This window comes from Oryzias melastigma, linkage group LG4, assembly GCF_002922805.2.
Source record: "Oryzias melastigma strain HK-1 linkage group LG4, ASM292280v2, whole genome shotgun sequence".
Taxonomy (NCBI): Eukaryota; Metazoa; Chordata; class Actinopteri; order Beloniformes; family Adrianichthyidae; genus Oryzias; species Oryzias melastigma.
The window spans coordinates 18,277,776-18,297,827 of record NC_050515.1 but is presented as its reverse complement, the minus strand read 5'-3'; the positions used below and the strand labels follow the sequence as shown (position 1 = coordinate 18,297,827).

Genomic DNA, 20,052 nt, shown 5'->3' with positions numbered 1-20,052 from the left:
CTATCAAAATATTGGAATATAAATGTACAATTTTGAATGCATGATATGGAAGGTTAACATGTGGTGGATATTCTTTGTTATTTTAGCATAAGTTAGATGCAGGATTATCTGTCTTTTATTTAAAATTGCCCTTTATTTTAATTTGTTTTACATTTTTACTGAATGTAGTTTACCTTTTCCCATAGGTTTTAGACTAAAGGGTACATTTGAACCCTTATGCTATCTTATAGGGTCCAGATGACCTAAGCCTTACATTGACGTGTTATCCATCCCATGACAAATGTGGATGAAGGTGGACAAGCTTTCATGTCCGCCATGGACACCATTGAAAATTAAAAATAATAAAAATAAAAGTTTAGCGCGCTTGACGACCCCACTCTCAATGTCAATATACCTAGGACAGCACAAGGGTAAATCAGTATTTAGTTAATTAAGAGTTTTTAGATTTCAATTTTAATTTTCACTTTTTTTTTGCATCACATTTCACCAATCTGGATTCTCAAACATACTTTTTTTATTGATAACGAGCATTTTTGGATGCTGTCACAAAGTATTGGGAGCATATTGGTGGACGAATAAACTTATTTTTCTAAATTTTGTTCTTTTTTATGTTTTGTTATCATTATATACAAATTTGAGATCCAAATTTGCCACTAACGATCACACACCATCGATATTCCCCGTTGTAAAATCTGCACATCTGCATTGTCGTGCTGAGGAGCGACGTCCAACGCCCGGCTTTGCCGAGGGGATCACAGTGTGTGCAGGCCGGATTAGGCTCTCTGTGACCAGTCATTCACACCAGTGTTTACGGTGATGAAGAGCGAGATGATGATGATGTGTGTCTCTTTTCTCTCCTGTGACAAATAACAGCATGGCAGCTCCACAGCTCCTGACAGCCAGCCAAGCAGCCAAGCAGGCAGGCAGTCAGCCATTGTTTTGTAATGTGTTTCACTCTGCCAGCGCTGATCCTTTGCTAAGGTACTTACCATGCTATTGTTGTCTAAGTATGCTATTTTCTGGCTGGGCACCTCCACTATAAAATACCACGCTTCCCCCTTTTATTCTCTTTCTTTTTCTTTTTTTTAAAGAGAGGTTTGTTACAGTCGCCATCATACTAATCCTGGTGTGTGATATGTATATGTGTCAACATAGAGGAAGAGAGGAGAGTCTTAACCCAGGAGAGAAAGGGTGTGAATGGCAGAGAGGCAGATAGACAGACAAGTCCCATTCAGTCTTTACTGTCCCCCCATGACACCAAATTACTGTTTATCAAAATAAGACGAGCAGCATAATAAGAATGCTTTAGGAGTGTATCGTCTAATGCGTCTCGGATGTGTAGAGGACTTTTGGTATTTGGGCAGAAACATTCTCCAAAGAAGTCAGATTAAGACTGGAGGTCAGAGGGGGGAACAGTGACAGCAGCGCTTTGGATTGTTCATTTAAATGAGCAAAGTTTGGACCCTTTTGTACATTTTTATGCAGTTTGGCATTTTGTAAATGTATTATTTTTAGCCAAAATTGGATGGATTGAAATGTCTGAAATAATTCTCTGACATATTTAACATATTTAAAAAATTAAATTAATTCATATTTGTGCTAAAAAGCATTAAGACAATAAATAATAGCAATGCAGTATTATTTTTTAAACTGTTGTTAAAGTTCTTGCAGTACATTAAAGCTTTTAAGCATCCTACTTATTCAGCACAGAACTAGAATAGCATAAAATTGTTTTAATATGAGTATTTATTTAAGTTTAGGCAATTTTCTTCATGGGAAATGTTATTTATGTTAAAAAAAAGTGTTTTTTTAACTTGTTTTATCCTCTAATTTGTGTGAATAAATCTAAATATGTATAATGTATAATCCAAATAAAACCACTACTTTTTTGTTAATATAGGAGCTCAAACTTCTCTTTTTTTCAGTGCCTCTGAGGAAACCTTTTGTTTGCTGCAACCCAGACTTGCAGTGTTTCTGTTTAGGAAAAATCATCACATATCTCCGTTTTAATTAATCGTTTTAAACCTTTTTATTTTTTTATTCCCATTTCTGGTTCAGTCTGCATATTTTCCTCAGCTATCGTGATGGTGGTACGGAAAATCTTTGGGAGTCTTAATAAGCCTAATATAGAAACATATTTGAACCCTGGCCCTCCACTAAGTAGATTATAAACATTTATTATTGCATGTTATCATAATGTCCTGCACAGCATATTGCCAAACTTCTGTGGTCCAGTTTTTTCTCCCCCCATGTGCAGTGGAAGATCATAGTTAATTCAGCAGCGTTATGGTAATGTAGAGGTCCCTATCTGTCCCAGCATCACACATACTAACAAGCTTAGGATAAGCCCAGCCTAGAACGGTATGAGGTTTGAATTTCTGGAACCGGCACAGTCTCTGCAGCTAAATCTCACTTCAGCAGAAACCAGAGGGGTGATTCCTCTGCTTAAAAAAATTAGTGCTAGTGCATATATTTTTTTCTGCAAGGAAAGGAGGTTTGATACCCTGTGAGAAAAAAATGCACTGTATGTAAAAAAAAAAAAATTTAAGGAAGGCAAAAATCGTCTTGAGAGGGCTAATCAGCTGGCAACTCTGAAAAGCCTGTAAGGTGCATTAAGAGATTTATACCCAGCGCAGAGGTAAAGCCCCACAACATTGTTGACTCATTTAAAGGTGCCAACATCTCAACTTTGTGCACTGTTAACAAATGCACTCATGTTAAGTTGGTGTACTCTGCACTTCTCCTGGCTCTGTAAATCGCAGTGCATCTGCCATAAGCATGTTATGCCCCGGAGCTCATCAGTACCATGCGATCCCAGGCAGAGCTGCCACTGTGAGACAACATGCTAAATCCTGTTTGTGAGACTCGACTGCGCTCAGCTCTTAGACTAATCTAACCACCCTCAACCTCAGAGAGACGGGAGTGTGTCGGTGCTGAGAAGAGAGGAGGAAAGACGGAACGGAGGAGTTGGAACGCAGTCTGTACGAAGAAAAATAAATTTGAGAAATTTGACAAAAAATTTAAAGAATGCAGGTAAAGTTAGTAGAAACTCAACTTAAATTTAATTTAATAAAAACACAGAGCCTCAAACTTGCATTCCTAATTTTATTTCATTTGAATTGAGCATTTATGCTACAAACCCCATGGTCTGATTCAATATGTATTTATTTTTGGTATTTGGTAAACACTGGTTATATCTTTCTTTTTCTTTCTGGTAACCATCTTTTTTCTTTCTATTTTGTGTTTTCCCACCAAATTTTTCTTGATATCTCTGTAAGAGAATAAATAGACATTGTGAAAGCTTTGATGAGGTAAGGTTTTGTGTTGTTGCAGGGCAGAAGTGCACGCTTTGGCCATCACTGAGCAGACACCATTTTTACAAATCCTTTAAGGAAAATATATGAAAAGGACTTTTTGTGTTTGCTCGTCAGAAAATCAGTTTGAGTTGCTGCATTTTAAATATATAATTGTAAAATAAGGCTAACCTTGGCATGTCAATGTATTTTTTGTGACCTTAAATTAAATAGATTATAAATGTTGTGTCCTATTTTATACTATTTGTTTGTCTCCTGTGAGATACAATTTTCAGATAAGAACATCTCAATAGTTTTTCATGAATCCTTTTCAAGAACCCTGAAAACTGACCTCAAATTTTCATGCACACTAAAAATTCTGTAGCTAAAAATAACCCAAGTTTGGTTGCTTTTAACCCAACCCAAAGGTTAGAAAGGGACTAATATTTTTCTTTATTTATTTTTTTATTTTAACTCAGGAAGAAGAAAAATAAATTGGGTTAAAATTTAAAATAAGTGACCCAAAAATATATAAAAAACCTAAGAATTGGGTTGAAGAAGTTTTTTAAGTCTTTTTGTATTTTAGCTTCTCTGTCATAAAGTTTACAGTTTTTCTCCAAAGTCATCCGACATAAACCTTTGATGTGGCCATCACTTGACTTTTTATCACAGAGGCAGAAAAATGAACACGAGCAAACGCAAAGTTTAAAGTGTTTATCTTGCCTTTATTGTCCTCCCCTTCTTCGCTCTGTCTTTCTTTTTGCCCCTTGCTGTCTGTCTGTCACTTCCTCCCCGTCTGTGCCTTTTCTCTCCCTCCAAATGATAATTCAGAACATCACAGATTTGGCACTTGTAGCAGGTCTCGCAGAAAAATTAATTAATGCAAACTCCAAGTGCTATCGAAATTATACATTTGGAGTGCGCGCAGATACAGAGAAAGAGTAGGAGAGAGATGTGAGGACGTTCTGGTCTCATTAAGGGAGCAGGCAGAGTGGAATTAGTCTGAATATAATGACAGGCCGCACTATCTCATGTAAAAACAGCCCTGTTTTCCTCTCTCATTCATTGGCACTAGTAATTAGTTTTGGCCCTAAAACTGTCACCCTTTACTCTGGAAAAAGGCAGATGTGATTTGAGGTGCAATTTAATCTTGCTTTAATGAAGAACTAATGGACGCATTGCAAATTACTTCTCCCTCCCAGCCCCCTCTCTGTGATTGAACAGGGGCTGGGGAAAAAAAAATCTATTTCCTGCTTTTGAAAAGATCAAGAGTATCTTTGATAATGGTGAGAGCGTCACCGGCAGCTTCATTGCATAGAGCCAACAAGCTCTCTTAGGCGAATCACAATTCAGTGGAGAGGAGGCCACAATTAGCGACAAAGCAGGGAGAGCGCTGCCGGGGCCCGAGCAGACAGAAAGCCTCTTGGCGCTCCGGGGTCGTTGTTCCAAAAAAGGCCCTGGAGGTGACACGCAGGAACAATGAGGCTTGATAAATTCCCCTTTAAAAAATGTACGACTAATTTTCAATTATGCCTGTAATGCATTACCTATTGGAGGGAGAAATTGGACATGCGGGGAGAAGAACAAACAGTCTCAACACTCATCTTCCTGTTTGTGATATTGGGAGCTTTCTGAGGACCGGACTGTATTAGCAAAAAGAATAAAGACGCTGTTTGCTGGTGATTTCATTCCACTGAGACAGAAACTGAGAGAGGATGGAATGAATTTAAGTGCCAAATCATATCCCACCATTACTTTTGATTCTTCTGGAAGGATTATCCCGAGCGCAAGGACGTGACTGCATTCTTATCTAATTTGACCTAATTTCCAAAATGATGTTTTTGTTGTTTCAAAAGGCAGTTTTGGTGCAGAAGACAGAGCAGAGAGGAGGGGACCTTGAAGTGGGAGTCTGCAGGAGAACTGCCTGCTGCTCTCTAAACCACTTAAAGGAGACTGTGTTTCAAACTGGCATCACTAACAGATGATGTTGTAGAGAATGTATCAAGGCCAAATCATAGTCCTTGAAATGGGTGAAAGGGGATGTGAGAACTGAGGAGGGTCAGACATGTGGAACATGTGTATCTGTCTTTTTTTATGTGTGAGTGTATTTGAATACAGCCAGAGCAAAGCAGAAAGCCTAATGGGAGTGGGCTTAACTCCTGCACACAGCCTCGCTACATATCTGATTACTGGAACCAGTAATTTTCTTTCCTTAAATAAGGAAGAAATTGGATAGGATGAATGAAATTTGGCTGTCATATTGCAGTGATGGTGCAGCAGGGAGATTATGTGTTTCACATAATCGTTCATCATTTCCCAACCAGTGTTCGGGCTTAGCATAATGGAATTGGTAAACTGGTTTAAATCAGAACGTGAGGACAGACTATCAGGCAGACTCTGAGGATCTGTGGTAATGTCTTCAGACCAAGCATTTCCACCACAGACACACACACACACAGAGACCCACACACACACACATTGCATAGCAAATGGAGCAAGAGCAGTTTTTTGACCTCTCATCACAGTACCACAACACATACAAATGTACCTCAGCACATCTTATTATAAGCACATTTCTTTTGTTGTATGCTAAATTCTACTCCTTTTTGTTGCATTCATTCTTGCCAACAAATGTGTGATTTAGTTAATATGCAATCTCCTAATAAAAAGAAATAAATTAGTAGAAAAATGTCATTATTAGTGAACCAATACTAATAAATTACATGCACTTGTGCATATTTTTGAACATTTAAATGGAGATTTCAGGTCTTCAGTTTTAAATCTGGACACAATTACATTATTTTTAAAGAATATTTTGCCTCTAACTGCATGTATCCCTTCACAAATGTCTTAAATAAATGTTTTTCTGTCAAAAATCCAGGAATTATGTTTTGGTCATATTGCCTTATAGCTTTATTTTTTGTATAATTCTCGCAAAAATTAAATTTTATAGAAAGTGTTGTGATCCATCCCCTGTGGAGTCTCATGGTGAAGAGAACCTTCATGGAACATCCCTACAGCAGTTCCCATGAGATCTTTTGGCCACTAGGTGTCACAATGGCTGTTTGAAAAAGATAATCTTGCACCTCCTCTGCTTGACTACCTACTGTGAGGATGTACAGAGTGAAAAATCTCATCTTTGTTTGTCTTTTAAACCTGAGAAGCCTAAAAATATTCCCTTTATGCAAAGGTTTGTGTTCTCATTTTAACTATAAGGAGACTAAATAAGTGTGAATTAAAAACAAACAAACATCCATATTACATTTGATCTATTAAATTCAAGAATCAGCAGATGGAGCAAAATTATACATTTTATTGAATGTTTATTATTTCTTAGTAAATATAAAATGTTTGCTTTAGTTTACATCTGTAAACATATATTTTATTTTTAAATTTGGTAAATCACAGCTTTGTGGTTAAAGCAAGGCAGATGTTCAAATTCTATTGAATTTTCCTGTTATTATAAAAATGATTAACACCTTTAAGGACAAAAAGCAGTAAAATGAAGATGTTTGTCATTTTAGCCTTTAGCATAACTTTATTATGTACACTGCATTTTCCATCGTGTCATAGGTATAAACCTGGGATCTGCAACCTGCAGCTACGGAGCCACGTGTGGCTTTTTACCCCTCCATTGTAGTTCTTGTATTAAAAAGGTTTCTACATTTTAAAAAATAACTATAAAGTAATAATTTAGAAAATAGTAAAGGTGGAAAAAGTACACTAGCTTAAATTTTAGTTCATTTATAGACAGTTGAAAGAAAGCGTGTTTTACAAGTCAAACAACATTTTGACACATTTTTGTGCATCCTGTCCTGTGCTAAAAAAATAAAAAAATATAAAGGCACACTGGATAATTAATCAAATTTTCTATTTTTTAAAAATGATGGAATTTTAAGTGTTCGAAAAATATGTCAGGGGTCACTTAATTAGCTCTGATTTCATTTTGGTTTGTTAGATTTACATTTCTGTCAGAGATGCACCAACAGTAATATAAATTATTTTTTAAATCACTGCTGACATTACACTTGCTACTACTACTTTTGCTGCACTGAGATGATCATATGTGAAAGGATGTCTTTTATTTTGAAAGGAATTTATGTCAAAAGGAAAAAAAAGCTATTTTCCTGATTTTCCTGCAATTGTTGTGTTTATTCATGCAAAATGAACAACAGTTAATTTATGTTTATCTTAGTAGTAACAATAGCATCAATAGAAATCAATGTCTTATTTTTTAAAGTGTGAAGGAAGACACTGTGGCTCCTAGTGGGTTGTATTCAGTGAGAAATCAACTTGAATGGCTCTTTCAGAATTGAAGGTTGCAGACTCCTGGTATAGACAAAGTATCTTCCTAATAGATGATTGTAAATTATAATAAGTCACATGGAAACATGATGTTATTATAGAAGCATTTGAATTAGGGGTGTGATGATTAACTGATTAATTGATGAATTGATTAATCATTTAATTCCTAATCTGTCTGAGGCAGAATTGAATCAACCAATACCTTCAAGAAATCATATAAAAATTAGACCAATCAATAATCAATATTGGAAAATACCATTTGAATTGAGACACGGCAGGCTTATTTTACTATAATGTGAAAACGACCAAGAGCCATCACAGCAGACAACAAACGTGATGGCAGCAAAAAATGATTGAGCCATCAACACAGAGTAATTCAGGGAAACACTTTGAATTTTGCAATGTGACATGTGACCAGACAGTGTGATAGAATGTTCTATTGTTCAGCTTGTATTATTTTAATGTGAAAAAACAACAGAGGACTGAACTTTAAGAAACTAAAATGTGAATGGATTAGCCATCAATTCTTGTTTACTAGCTTGTTCATGCACATATTTATTTAAACTTGATTTTCCTTCAAGAAACACTAGGAATCTGGAAAACTTCACATGCACTAGTGCAGGTCTATCTCTGAGTCACACTGGTTGAATGTTCAGCTATGGAGGTCCTGAATCAATTTCAGGTTGGTGACCAAGATTGACTATGAATCGTATTAATCTGCAAATATCAAACAAATCTTTGTTATAATGAATTGTCACATCCCTCATCAATTAGATCCTTATAATAATCCTAAATTATTTTATATTGGTAAAATACTATTGTTTTTGGTAAATTGTACATAAAGGTCCAACATGGCAGTCAAATATTTATGATTTTTGTGTTATCTCTGATTCATCAACCATAACTAACATTGTTAGGACTTTAAAGGTGTAGATTTTAAATGATCATTTAAAAGCCAGTTGGATCATTCGTTAATGTACTTGCATCAGTTTCAAACAATCACTTTTTTAAATTTCATTCTGACATTCAAAAGATGGTGTAGAAGCTTATCAGAGCTGTAAGTGTACTTTGCTTATGGCTTTGTATGTCATAGCATTCTGTAGTATTAGTAAAGATTTTTTTATTTCCCCATTTCAATGTGGGAGGTAAAGAAATGTGAAAATTCAAAATAAAAGTCAAACGAGTTAATAGCTTTTTAAAAACATTTTTAAAATATATTTTTTACCTAAAAAAATTATCTGATCTAGATGGATAATATGAAAACACTTTGTCTATTTACACTAAATTGTGTTGTTTTAACACAAAAGTTACTTAACAAAAGAACAACAATAGCTTTCTAATATTTAAAAAAGTGACAATAAAACAGACTAAACCTCATAGATTGCTTTCACAAACAGTGACCCAAAAACGTAATTGTGCTGTCAGTTCATATTTTAAAGTTTGAGGTATTTCTCCACACAATAGCCAAAAGACAGGTGTTATCCAAAACTCCAAACCTTAGGCTTTATGGAACACCTGTCGACCCAGCATCCTTTGCGTATCCAATATGGAAGAACTGGCGGTGGAGGTCCGTGGCTCTCGCGGCGCTTATTACAAGGTAAATACTGGGGGATTCGTGTATCCTCGGTGCTGTCTCATTTACACAATGTTTCGTATGTTAACCTAAGCTTGTCGGACTGATTTGTGTGTTTCATCTTGCTCTAAATTCTTTTTGCTGCTTGCTAAAACGCCTCTGATAGCAGAGCTAGCCAAAATTAGCAGGCTAGGCTAACGTCGCTTGTGAATATTCGTTATTTGTAATTACTACGTCGAGTATTGTTACATTCAGAAAACATATTCTAGTTCGTAATGTATCTGACGTGTTTCGAATTGTAGCTTTTAACAAACATATTGGACTTTTTTGGTGCTTTCGTAAGCTAAAAGTTAGCTTACTAGCTCACTCACTGGTTATTAGGCTGTTGACGTCAGTTTGTGTTGCCCTAGTTCGGTTGTAAAGTGCTTTAATGCCATTAAACATTTGTACATTTATATGACGATTTTCTTTAATGTACACATTTAGCAAGTTGAAGTCTCGACGTTAGGTTTTCCCTGCACGTGCTTCACGTTTGTCTCCCACTGTTCATTCACTGAGAATGTATCATGCCCAGGCTATCTTTACTATTTGCGTATGCGAGTCAGCTGTTCCTTGTCAATCCTGAGCAGCTGGCAGGCTGGGAGAGGGGTCACTCATTTCAAAGAACTACAGTGTATTTATAGTCATGCAATCTGAAGTGGCACTAAAGTCTCCTTTTCTTCCTTCCATAGCTCCTCTTCCATCCTATCCCCCATTTACTAGTCTAATTCCCTTGATACAGAATGTTGAACACGTTTTCTTTTTGCCAGGCTACTTTGTAAACCAACACAGGATACTAAAAATAGTTTAACTAGGGTACATTACAGTTAACCCAAGGAACTGTGGGTCTGTTAAATGAGTTTTGTTATGCTATATATTTTCTAGTAAAAATTAGTTGGTTTCGATTTAACTATAGATGTTGCAAAACAAGTTTGTTTATTTTATTTGGTGTAGTTTGACTTATTCATACTTGTGTAGGGACTTTCTGAACTCTGAAATGAAAGTGAAATCATAAGGGGGAATTTGCAGTAATTAAGCTGTAAATATTGAGGATATAAAAGTGAAGTAGTGGGTCATATTATATCTGTTTTTATGACTTGTAGATAAATTTGAGTCAGGGCAAAAAAATAAATAAGAAAATTGTAAACCCAACCTAGAGTTAACCAAGTAATGATAGAAGAGTAAGCATGCAATGGTTACTTTCTTGAGTTTTCTTATGAGTTGAAGGACGTGTAACATTTGGGGATATTTAAATATCTTAAAGTCCTACCAAGCACATTCCGAGTGTCTTTATGTGCCTTCACTTGTCAGTATGACTAAAATAGAAATTAAGAAACTGTGTTTACTCTTTATCTGAAGATGCTGCATTATATAGAAGCAGATTGGTAACATTAATTTTAATTGAACTAGTTGAAATAGTAAGGTGGATCATGAATAGTTTTTACTCAGAATTTATGGTTTAACATTATTATTTTGTTTGGATGTTTCTTTGCTAATTGTTTTTCTGATGTCAATGTAACTTTATGGTATTTGTGGGTTTTTGTGAGCCTTCAAATGACTTCTCTTATAATAAAATGTAAATATCCAGGGTAATTGGCAACTTGTTAAACTCTTTATAACAATGAAACCCTTTGGTCCAATTCTATATGGTTTATTGCTTTAGTTGTCCTGTCCCATTGTAGAAAAGTACTCACAAAGCAGGATGTTGCCACTCCCATGCTTCATAGTGGTTCATTACTGTGATCCCATTTCTCTCCAGGTCATTGACCAGTTCCCCGTGTTCAGTTCTTAGCTCATTTCTTGCTCATTTCTCCTCCACAAAGTGAGATCTGTCTTGGAGCACCAGCTGAAGGGAGATTGACAATGATCTTGTATAGTTTTCTAAAAACTAAGATGCTTGCTTATTGGTGATTGGTTCATCCCAGTCTTGTTCAGATGAACAATCTTGTCCCTGGTGTCGTTTGACAGCTCTTTGGTCATGGTGGAGAGGTTGCAGTCTGACTGTTTAAGGGTGTGGACAGGTGTCTTTTATACACATAACTGGTTCAAACAGATGACATTAACACAGGCAATATATGGAGGATAGCTGAGCTTCTTTAAGAGGAAGAAACGGGTTGTAATTCTTGCTTGTTTGTTGGAGATAAATACTTATTTTCTGCACCTTTAAATTAATTATTTTAAAATTTCACAGTTTGATTTGCTGGATTCTTTTTGTACCTTTTAAAGTCTCTCATTAAAGTGTATCTATGGTGAACATTACACTCATCTCATCTTTTATGTGGGCCACATTACAGAATCAGTGATTAGATTACTTCAGAGACCATTACTAACATCTGTTTTTACCCAGCGTTTTATATGTTTGTGAAATATTTTTGTTCGGAAACACATTTTAACATCTGAGGAAAGATGGTTGCTAAATTAGGAGACATAGGATTGCACAACCCTGTTAAGATGACAGCTCTTATCAACTTACTTGTTACAAAAATAATTTCTCACTTGTGTATTTTCCAGGGCTTTGTCAGAGACATTCACGATGACTCTCTCACCATTGCCTTTGAGAACAAGTAAGCATGTCCAGCTACTTTGCTACGTTTTAATTCGGAAACCTTGTGATCTGAATGCCAACATTCGACTGCAGTTTGTAATGGTTTCAGCAAGGTCTGACATCAGAATCTTTCATTGCAGTTGGCAGCCAGAACGCCAGGTGCCCTTTGAGGATGTCAGACTGCCACCACCTGCTGACACTAAGAATGAAATTAGAGAGGGCGAGGAGGTGGAGGTGAGAAAAGCACATCCTTTTTTTTTTTCTTCTAAATTGTTCTCCTTCCTTTTTGAAATTTTGTGTCTTTATCTGCTTCTATCTTCTGTCAGATTTTATCCAGAGCCAATGAGCTGGAGCCTTGTGGCTGGTGGTTGGGGAAAGTTCGGATGATGAAGGGTGATGTACGTGTCATCAATAAATGTTTTTTTACACAGTAATATAAAAAAAATTGAATAAAAAACACTTTTTTTCATTGAATTGTTAAATAAATTATTGTTTAGCTTTTCCAAACACTATGCCTTTGTTTATCTTTAGTTCTATGTGATTGAGTATGCAGCCTGTGATGCCACCTACAATGAAATTGTAACCTTTGAGCGTCTGCGCCCAGTCAACACCAACAAACCCCTCTCCAAAAACCCATTTTACAAGTGCACTGTTCCTGTCCCTCAGGATCTACAAGAAGCGTACGTACCCCCCACCATTAGGAAATAACCTTCGCATTCCACAGTCATCTGTCATGTGTGAGGAAGTACAGATTCTTTAAATAACAAATTATATGGAATGCATTTTTGCTGAATTATAGGTGCCAGACTGAGAATGCACACAAGGACTTCAAGAAAGCTGTGGGAGCTTGTCGCATTTCATACTGTCCTGAAACAAGTCAACTAGTGATTGTGGTAAATATGATAAGCTGTCAGTTCTCCATAATACTTAGATATCCATCATTTCAGCTTTGATGCAGTTCAGTGTACCTCTGCCATGTTTGCTCTACATTTTTCTTTCTCCGTCAGTCGACCAATGAGACAACAGTGAAGCGGGTGTCTTTACTGAGTGACATGCACCTGCGCAGCCTTCGAACCAAGCTGCTTCTGATGTCCCGTAACCAGGAGGCCACAAAACACCTGGAGGTCAGTTGTTTTACAATAAATGACACCCTTTAATGTCAGAGTTTAACGGCAATATGAAAAGCTGCTCTTCTCTGGTTCAGAGTCAGCTGATTCACGTTTATTGCATAAAAAAAAAAGTATTATTTAGGTGTTTTCAGTGACAACTCTAGTGCTTTGCTTAATAGACTATTTTTACAATAACAGAAAAAGTATCATGTTAAAGTTGTATGCATAAAGTATAAATTGCATCACAATAATAAATAAAAATTAACAGAAAAACTTGGGTTGTCACCCCAAAAAGGTGTATTTATGAGTAATATTTCAATGATTTCTGCTTTAGAATGAGCCCATATCTAACCAAAAATGATGAAATGTCATTTGTTTGTGCAGACTTCGAGGCAGCTGGTGTCCTCCTTCCAAGAGGAATTCACGGTAAGACTCGACCTGATGGGCCTCGCCATCGGCAGCCACGGCAGCAACATCCAACAAGCACGGAAAGTTCCGGGTGTCACTGCCATCGAACTGGATGAGGAGACGGGCACCTTCCGGATTTACGGGGAGGTAGGCTGCTCTGTGACTCAACCAAAAAAAGTTCAAATCTGCTGTATTTTGCAGATTAATTAGAAAAATATTACATTTTAGAAATTTCTATTTAATCAAACTAGAAAGGATGTACAAGGAGGGAAAGTTCCTTCTTTTATCGTGAAATTTATGGGTAATATTTGTGGTCATACCAGTATTGGTGTTCTTAATGGCACTGATATTAACAAAAAATGTAATTTGATGTTATTTCAGACTGTAGAGGCTGTAAAGAAAGCAAGAGGTTTCTTGGAGTTCTTGGAGGACTCTGTGCAAGTACCGAGGAACCTTGTGGGTAGGTCAATTTTTAAGAGTTGATAAAACAAAAATATATATATATTTTGTTGCATTTCATTTTAAGTCTCATTTTTATTTGTCCTGTAGAATTTTTATATGTCCTATGGTCACTGTCTCATTATACAGTATGTGGTTTTGTCTCCAGGTAAAGTGATTGGTAAGAGTGGGAAGGTCATCCAGGAGATTGTGGACAAGTCGGGAGTGGTACGGGTCAAGATAGAAGGTGACAACGACAACAAGCAGCCACGACAGGAAGTAAGTTAAAGCTATAGTGCAGTTCTGTTCAAGTTATTTATGCTTTCTAACATGTGATGAATTTCATTTATTTATTTTTACAGGGAATGGTCCCTTTTACCTTTGTTGGTACTAAGGAGAGCATTAGCAACGTTCAGGTTCTGTTGGAGTACCACATCTCCTATTTGAATGTAAGATCCTAAACATTCTTGTTTTGATGCTATTTTTCATACAGGCAACTTAAAGTACTTTAATTTACACTGCAACATCCACACGATCCATGTATTTAAACAATACTTCGTAAGAAGCATTTTTTAAAAGTGAAAAACCATATGCACCTCAGCAGGTCAGGTGTCTATTTGTGTCTTTGTGCTTCTGAAGTCTGACTGGCAGAATAAATCATCAGAAAAATCCAAAAGCATTGTGAATAAATACAGATGAATCTTTACAGATACCCTTGTGCTGCTCTTTTGTGTGTGGCTTTTTTGCGCCACATTGGTGTGTTGTGCTTTTAATGCATTAGATGGTAGAGCTTCTTGCACAGATTCAGGAGTCTAAAGGAAGAGATCTGAAGTCTAGCAAGAATCTGAATACAGGAAATGAGGCGTTCTGCATAAACAGTGATGACCTTAGGAAATGTCAGATTTGCCTGATTTTTTTTTTTTCCTTCTGAAAGTTACAGTGTTGTTTCTTCTCTCTAGGAGGTGGAGCAACTTCGTCTGGAGAGGATGCAGATCGACGAACAGTTGCGACAGATCACCCAGGGTCACCGACCAGTCGATCGGGAGCGGGGGGAAAGAGGAGGAGGATTTAATGCAGACGGCAGCGCCAATGCGTCCTCGTCAACCTCGCATGGCAGCCGCTCTTACAACGGCAGAGGGCGCGGGCGTAGAGGCTACAACACTGGATATGGTAAAACTCTGATAATTGAATCACTGTATTCTAACATCTAAACTATTTGGCCCTGAAGGTTAGACAAAAATGTGAGCCGTGTGTCTCTACTTTACTCATTTTCTGGCGCATCCAGGCACAAACTCAGAGCAGTCCAACGCATCAGAGACGGAGTCAGAACGTAAGGATGAGCTCAGTGATTGGTCCCTGGCTGGAGAAGACCAGGAGAGGTAAGCCTCTGTTTTTTACCAAATCCAGTTGAGTTCATGCAGAAGTTAAAATGCCTCTGCAGGCTGGGCGTGTGATCTGTTACTTCTGCTTTGTTGGACATGCAGAGAAAGGGAGAGAGGTCCTCGGCCACAGAGAGACGGTCGCAGGAGGCCAGGACCTGGCAGAGGTCGAGGAGGACCAGGAGGAAGGGGCAGAGGAGGAAGAGGAGGGTACAGCAACAATTCTGGTAAAAATAAAATACTTGAACTACAGAGGTTTTTCATTTATCTTAGGAGTGACATACTAAAAATAACCTGCATTTGGTAAAATCCACGAAGTACAATTTTAGATGTTTTAAAGGGGTCATACCTTGATTTTCTTAAATTTTTTTATGAAATATTTGTCATTTTTTTTGTGGACCGTTTTAATAACCGGAAGTAAAACGACTCAATCTCTGAGGCACCGCCTTTTGCTCTTTGCCGGTCCCACCCATTTCCCGACGTCATCCTTGAGCCTGCCCATAGACCGTCAATGAGCCTCCCCGAGCTTCCTCAGCGTGCCTGCTTTCTGTTTCGGACCAAACTTTGTAAACAAAACCATGTGACTAAAGACCTCTTCAGTCATTGGCCAGCAGCTATGGGGCGGGGTCAAAGCAGAAGAGAAAGATTAATGTGCTGCTGTCTGCAAATGCTTGCCAGGATTTTTCACTTATTTAAACTTTTTATTTTGCTGATGGATTTTGAGCGTCTGTATGAAGGCCAGGTTTAACACTTTTTACTGCAGCTTTAGTACCGTGGAGGAATCCTGCATGACGGTTACTGGGGACGCTACGGGTACAGTTACACACGCTAATAAGTGTTTGTGACATGTAGATTGTTGGTAGGCTCAATTTGGATCACGTTAATAGTTGTTTAATGGAGTATGAATTCATCCGACCAAATTTTAATGAGTTTCCGTGTCTCATCGTTGTGGTGTTATGGTATTGTTTTTAAAAGAATTCTGTTGGAACTACAATAGAGCTTTTAAGATGACGTCATCGCAGCAGCCTGTGCGCGTGCCACGTAATGACACAGAAAAGCGAGTTAAACATTTTTTGGTGTTAAAATAAACGTTCTAACAAGTAAACATATGGACTAATTATTTCCTTTCAGCTAACATGACAATCTAATGCTCTACATTTGTCTTCGGCTCACCGATCACCTCATCTCTAACGTGTTTACATCACGTGACTGTCGGGTACGGCGGCCATTTTGGTTCAGTTGTTCCGCCCTCGGTACGTTTCATATTCAGACTGAGGAATCTCAGAATGAACTGAAGTTCAATCTGATTGAAAACGAACTGAGACCACCTCGAAAAATGGGTCCAAGAGTAGCTGCTAAAGGTGTGGTGCCATGGTAGTTTTCCCCTGCTAGGATACACATTCTGGGAGGGGAAAACTACTTTGGCACCACAGCTCCACGGAGAAGGTGGTGTGCGTTCGTTGCAGTCTGGGGGCGGAGCTTGCAGCACAGACTTCCCGGAGGGGGGATTCACATCGTGCTCATGTCAGCATGATACCACTCACTCATTTTCGTGGGTATGAGAGGGGCTGCTGCAAAGAGTGCACGTTTTCAGAGGATTACTCTTAAATGCATGAACGAATGAAAATACAGCTTTGGGATTTTTTATAGAGGAATGATCAGTATAATGCACTTTAAACCTGAAAAAGTGAAATTTTCATGGTATGGCCCCTTTATTGTTGTTAATCCCTTCACTACAAAATTTATGCATTTTTTTTCAGACAGACATGAACACTTTCATACTTATCTTTCTTGTTTAAACTCTCAAAGTTTCCAACCGTCATATAGAAATAGGTCTGCTATTATAGATTGAAAGCAAAGATCTGCTTTGATGTAAACTTGATGTAAACTTTATGTAAACTTGGCTAAATAAATGCATTCTGTACGGGAGACACAGCCCAGAGGAGATTTATTGATGGTTGTATACAGCCAATTAGGACGCAGAACGCAGTCCACTGAGAAAAAAATCGCCTTTATAGTGAGGAAACGCTGTAAACCAAAAACTAAAATGAAATTCTCTCCTCACTCATGTAAACACAACATATTTGTTCATTTCATGTGAATTCCTCGGCAGGGTCATGGGATCGTGAGAACACCTACTCCCATGGAGCTTTGGAGACAAACACCGAGACAGACCACACAGCGGACACCGATGCCAGCGAGTCCTTGTTGCCTGCGAACCGCCGCAGAAGGTCTCGGCGGCGCAGAACAGACGAGGATGCCACCATGATGGACGGCATGAGTGAATCTGACAACGCCTCAGTCGGCGAAAACGGAATAGGTATGGAATTCTGACAAGTCTGGAAGCTCCTTTTACTACAGGTTTTCATCGACATGCAAATTAAAACATGTTCAGTGTTTGGTTTCAAGACACAATGCCAAAAAATGTTTTTATAGCTGTCACGCTGCAGACCCTCGTTTCCTGTTTCAGCATTAAAAAGAAGCAGTTTGATTATGACAGATAATTATGGTGCAAATCCCTCTTTTATGATGACTTAAAATCCCAGATGACTCAGAAGCTAAACCGCAGCGTCGCAATCGTAGCCGCCGTCGCCGTAACCGCCTGCCTGAGGACCGGCACCAAGGTAACCATGGCAACAGCTTTCTGGCATCTGCAAGTCAGCTCTCCTACTAGCACAGTTTGGTAACTGTGCAACCTCGCTTTGACTCGTGTTTTGTTTTGAAACTGACAAAATGCTACAAGTACAAGTTTCAGATTTAGTGTTAGCTGGTGTGACTGCTGCTTCAATTTTATCAGTGCAAACGGATTGATTGTGGCTTCTTAGAAAAGTTAACAGTCCTTTTTGTTTTTCCTAAATATTTCCAACTCTGAGAACTGCCAGATGTGGCTGCTTTTTAAAATCTGTCTGTGGTCAGGTGTAGAAATTCCTCACATTTGGAGTCCCATGGCTGTTTGTGTTCAACTAACTCATTTGCATGAACTCAGCGCGTAAAAATAGGAACATTTGGAGCAGATTATCCTGTTATTCAGCTCCATAAAAGAGTTTGTCACCAAGATTCTTCTGTGTTCTTAAAAGTACAAAATATTTTTCACTTCTGTTGTCTTTGTTGCAGTGACGGTTGCAGACTTCATATCTCGGTCTGAATCTCAGAGCAGACAGATGCCCACCAAGGACACCAAGAAAAGCAAAGCTTTGGTGAGTGTTCACCTTTATTAAGGGCTTTCATTTGAAAACTGTCATTATTTTACATTTTCATTTATAAATAATTGTATCCCCCTGTTGTGTTTCACACAACTTTTTCGTCTTTAGAACCGGGTGGACGTCATCACGGAGCACAGCGCTCCAGCTGCCCCTGAAGCCACCAACGGCTCCAACAGTGTTCCTGACAGCACGGGCAACAACGCTGCAAAGTCTTCCACCGAGAACCCCCCAGAAGCGTCTGAAAAGGGGGGCTCCAACCCACAACCTGCTGTCAACGGACTCTCCTAGTCAGATGGAAACGGTTTTGAATATTTGAACGTCTCTGGCTGCACTTTGTTTAAATCTCCATGTTCCTGAAGCAGCCTCGAAGCGTATTCGACTTTTAAACTCAACAAGCACTGTTCTGTTTGTACTTCTCAAATATTTGAAACTTTCTCTGCTGTGCGAGTTTCTTGAGTTCTGAAACGTAACCTCTCCTTTACACATTTCTCTGTACAACTGTTCATTTTAAATACAGTTTTTTACACGATAGTTCTTCCTGTATGAGCTTGCCAAAGATAGTCAAAAACACACAGAAACTGTACATTTCAGTCCACTCTTCCTCAAGAGGATGAACTGAATGTATTTTTTTTTTTATGCTGAGGGATTCTACTTGTACCGACACTGTGGTATGCATGCAAAAAAAAACACATTTTCTTTTCCTTTTTTGGTAAAAACCTAAAAAAAAAGCTGTGGAAATATGTCCCCCTTTTTCAGACGAATAGTTCCTCATGTCCTTTTGAAAAACTGGAAGTGGCATTTTTGTGAGTCGCATATTTTGCATGAGCTGAACTATAGTGCGGAGCAGTTCTGTCGGAAACCTGAGCATAATTAACCCACATGTGATCAGTTGTCGTGCCTTAAGAGTAGACTCAACGTGTTGCTGCCTGGCTCTGCACACCATCCCAAATGATTTCACTCACCTGTGTGGAAGCTGTTTGCCCTCGCTTGAACTACATCAGGCCGGGGGGGCTTTGTGCTTAATGTCGTCTCTTATGGTGCTGAAGGTGGATGAAGGCAAACAGTCAGAACACCCTTAAAAGTATTTCAGGGCCATTTTTCCAAAATCAGGTCTGTCTGCTCTTAATGTTATTTGGGGTGGGGGGGTTGACATTAGCTGCTTCCTTTTTTTTTTTTTTTTTTGCTTTTTGTTTTTTTATGCAACCACTTAAATCATAGAAATGTTATTAGTCTGTCTAGAAAGGAAAAACAAAGTTTTGTTTTGCACTGAAGCGTAACCTTTTCCTGTTAAAGCTGATTGTAGTTGAGTCTGTACTGTTTAGTGCTGGACAGAATTGTATTGGTTTGCTAGAAACATCTCAGAACTGAAAATGAAGTAGTTTAGTAACAGGATTTTTTTTTTTTTAACTCTCGGAAATTTGAACAATCCTCAGCTTATCACCCATATTTTTAGTGCCAACAGGTACAAAGAATCTCATAGGAACAAGACTTCCCGGTTACTGAGATGTTTCTGGAAAGCCATGCTTCGGTGACGACGATGTCATTTTCATGGTTCTTCCAACACTGGCTGGCTGGAAACTGGTCATGACTGTTTCTCTAAAGAAATTGATTTGTTTGGATTATTTATTTTTAAAAAATTTGTACAGTATTTAAAAAAAACAAAAAAACAAAAGAAAAACACTAAGATGTGCGATAACCAGAAGCTTTTCTCTTAAGAAAAATGACAACTACTGAAAGTTGTGACATCCCACATGTTTCTG

At 38.0% G+C, this 20,052-nt stretch overlaps 1 protein-coding gene across 3 annotated transcripts; it reads left to right on the top strand.

Annotated features, from left to right (window-relative positions):
- Positions 1 to 9,046: 9,046 nt before the first annotated feature.
- On the top strand, positions 9,047 to 19,959 carry fxr1 (fragile X mental retardation, autosomal homolog 1). 3 transcript variants are annotated; one of them, XM_024279111.2, is made up of 18 exons: positions 9,047 to 9,195; positions 11,722 to 11,774; positions 11,896 to 11,989; positions 12,082 to 12,153; positions 12,287 to 12,435; positions 12,555 to 12,648; positions 12,763 to 12,879; positions 13,249 to 13,419; positions 13,654 to 13,732; positions 13,880 to 13,989; positions 14,073 to 14,159; positions 14,673 to 14,880; positions 14,996 to 15,089; positions 15,195 to 15,316; positions 17,203 to 17,409; positions 17,636 to 17,713; positions 18,204 to 18,286; positions 18,401 to 19,959. In XM_024279111.2, the coding sequence occupies exons 1-18, from the start codon at positions 9,145 to 9,147 to the stop codon at positions 18,578 to 18,580; spliced, it is 2,049 nt and encodes a 682-aa protein (XP_024134879.1). In that variant the 5' UTR covers positions 9,047 to 9,144; the 3' UTR covers positions 18,581 to 19,959. The 3 variants fall into 3 exon arrangements, with proteins under 3 accessions (XP_024134879.1, XP_024134878.1, XP_024134880.1); XM_024279110.2 differs by having other exon boundaries at positions 14,670 to 14,880; XM_024279112.2 differs by lacking the exon at positions 17,636 to 17,713 and having other exon boundaries at positions 14,670 to 14,880.
- Positions 19,960 to 20,052: the final 93 nt, after the last annotated feature.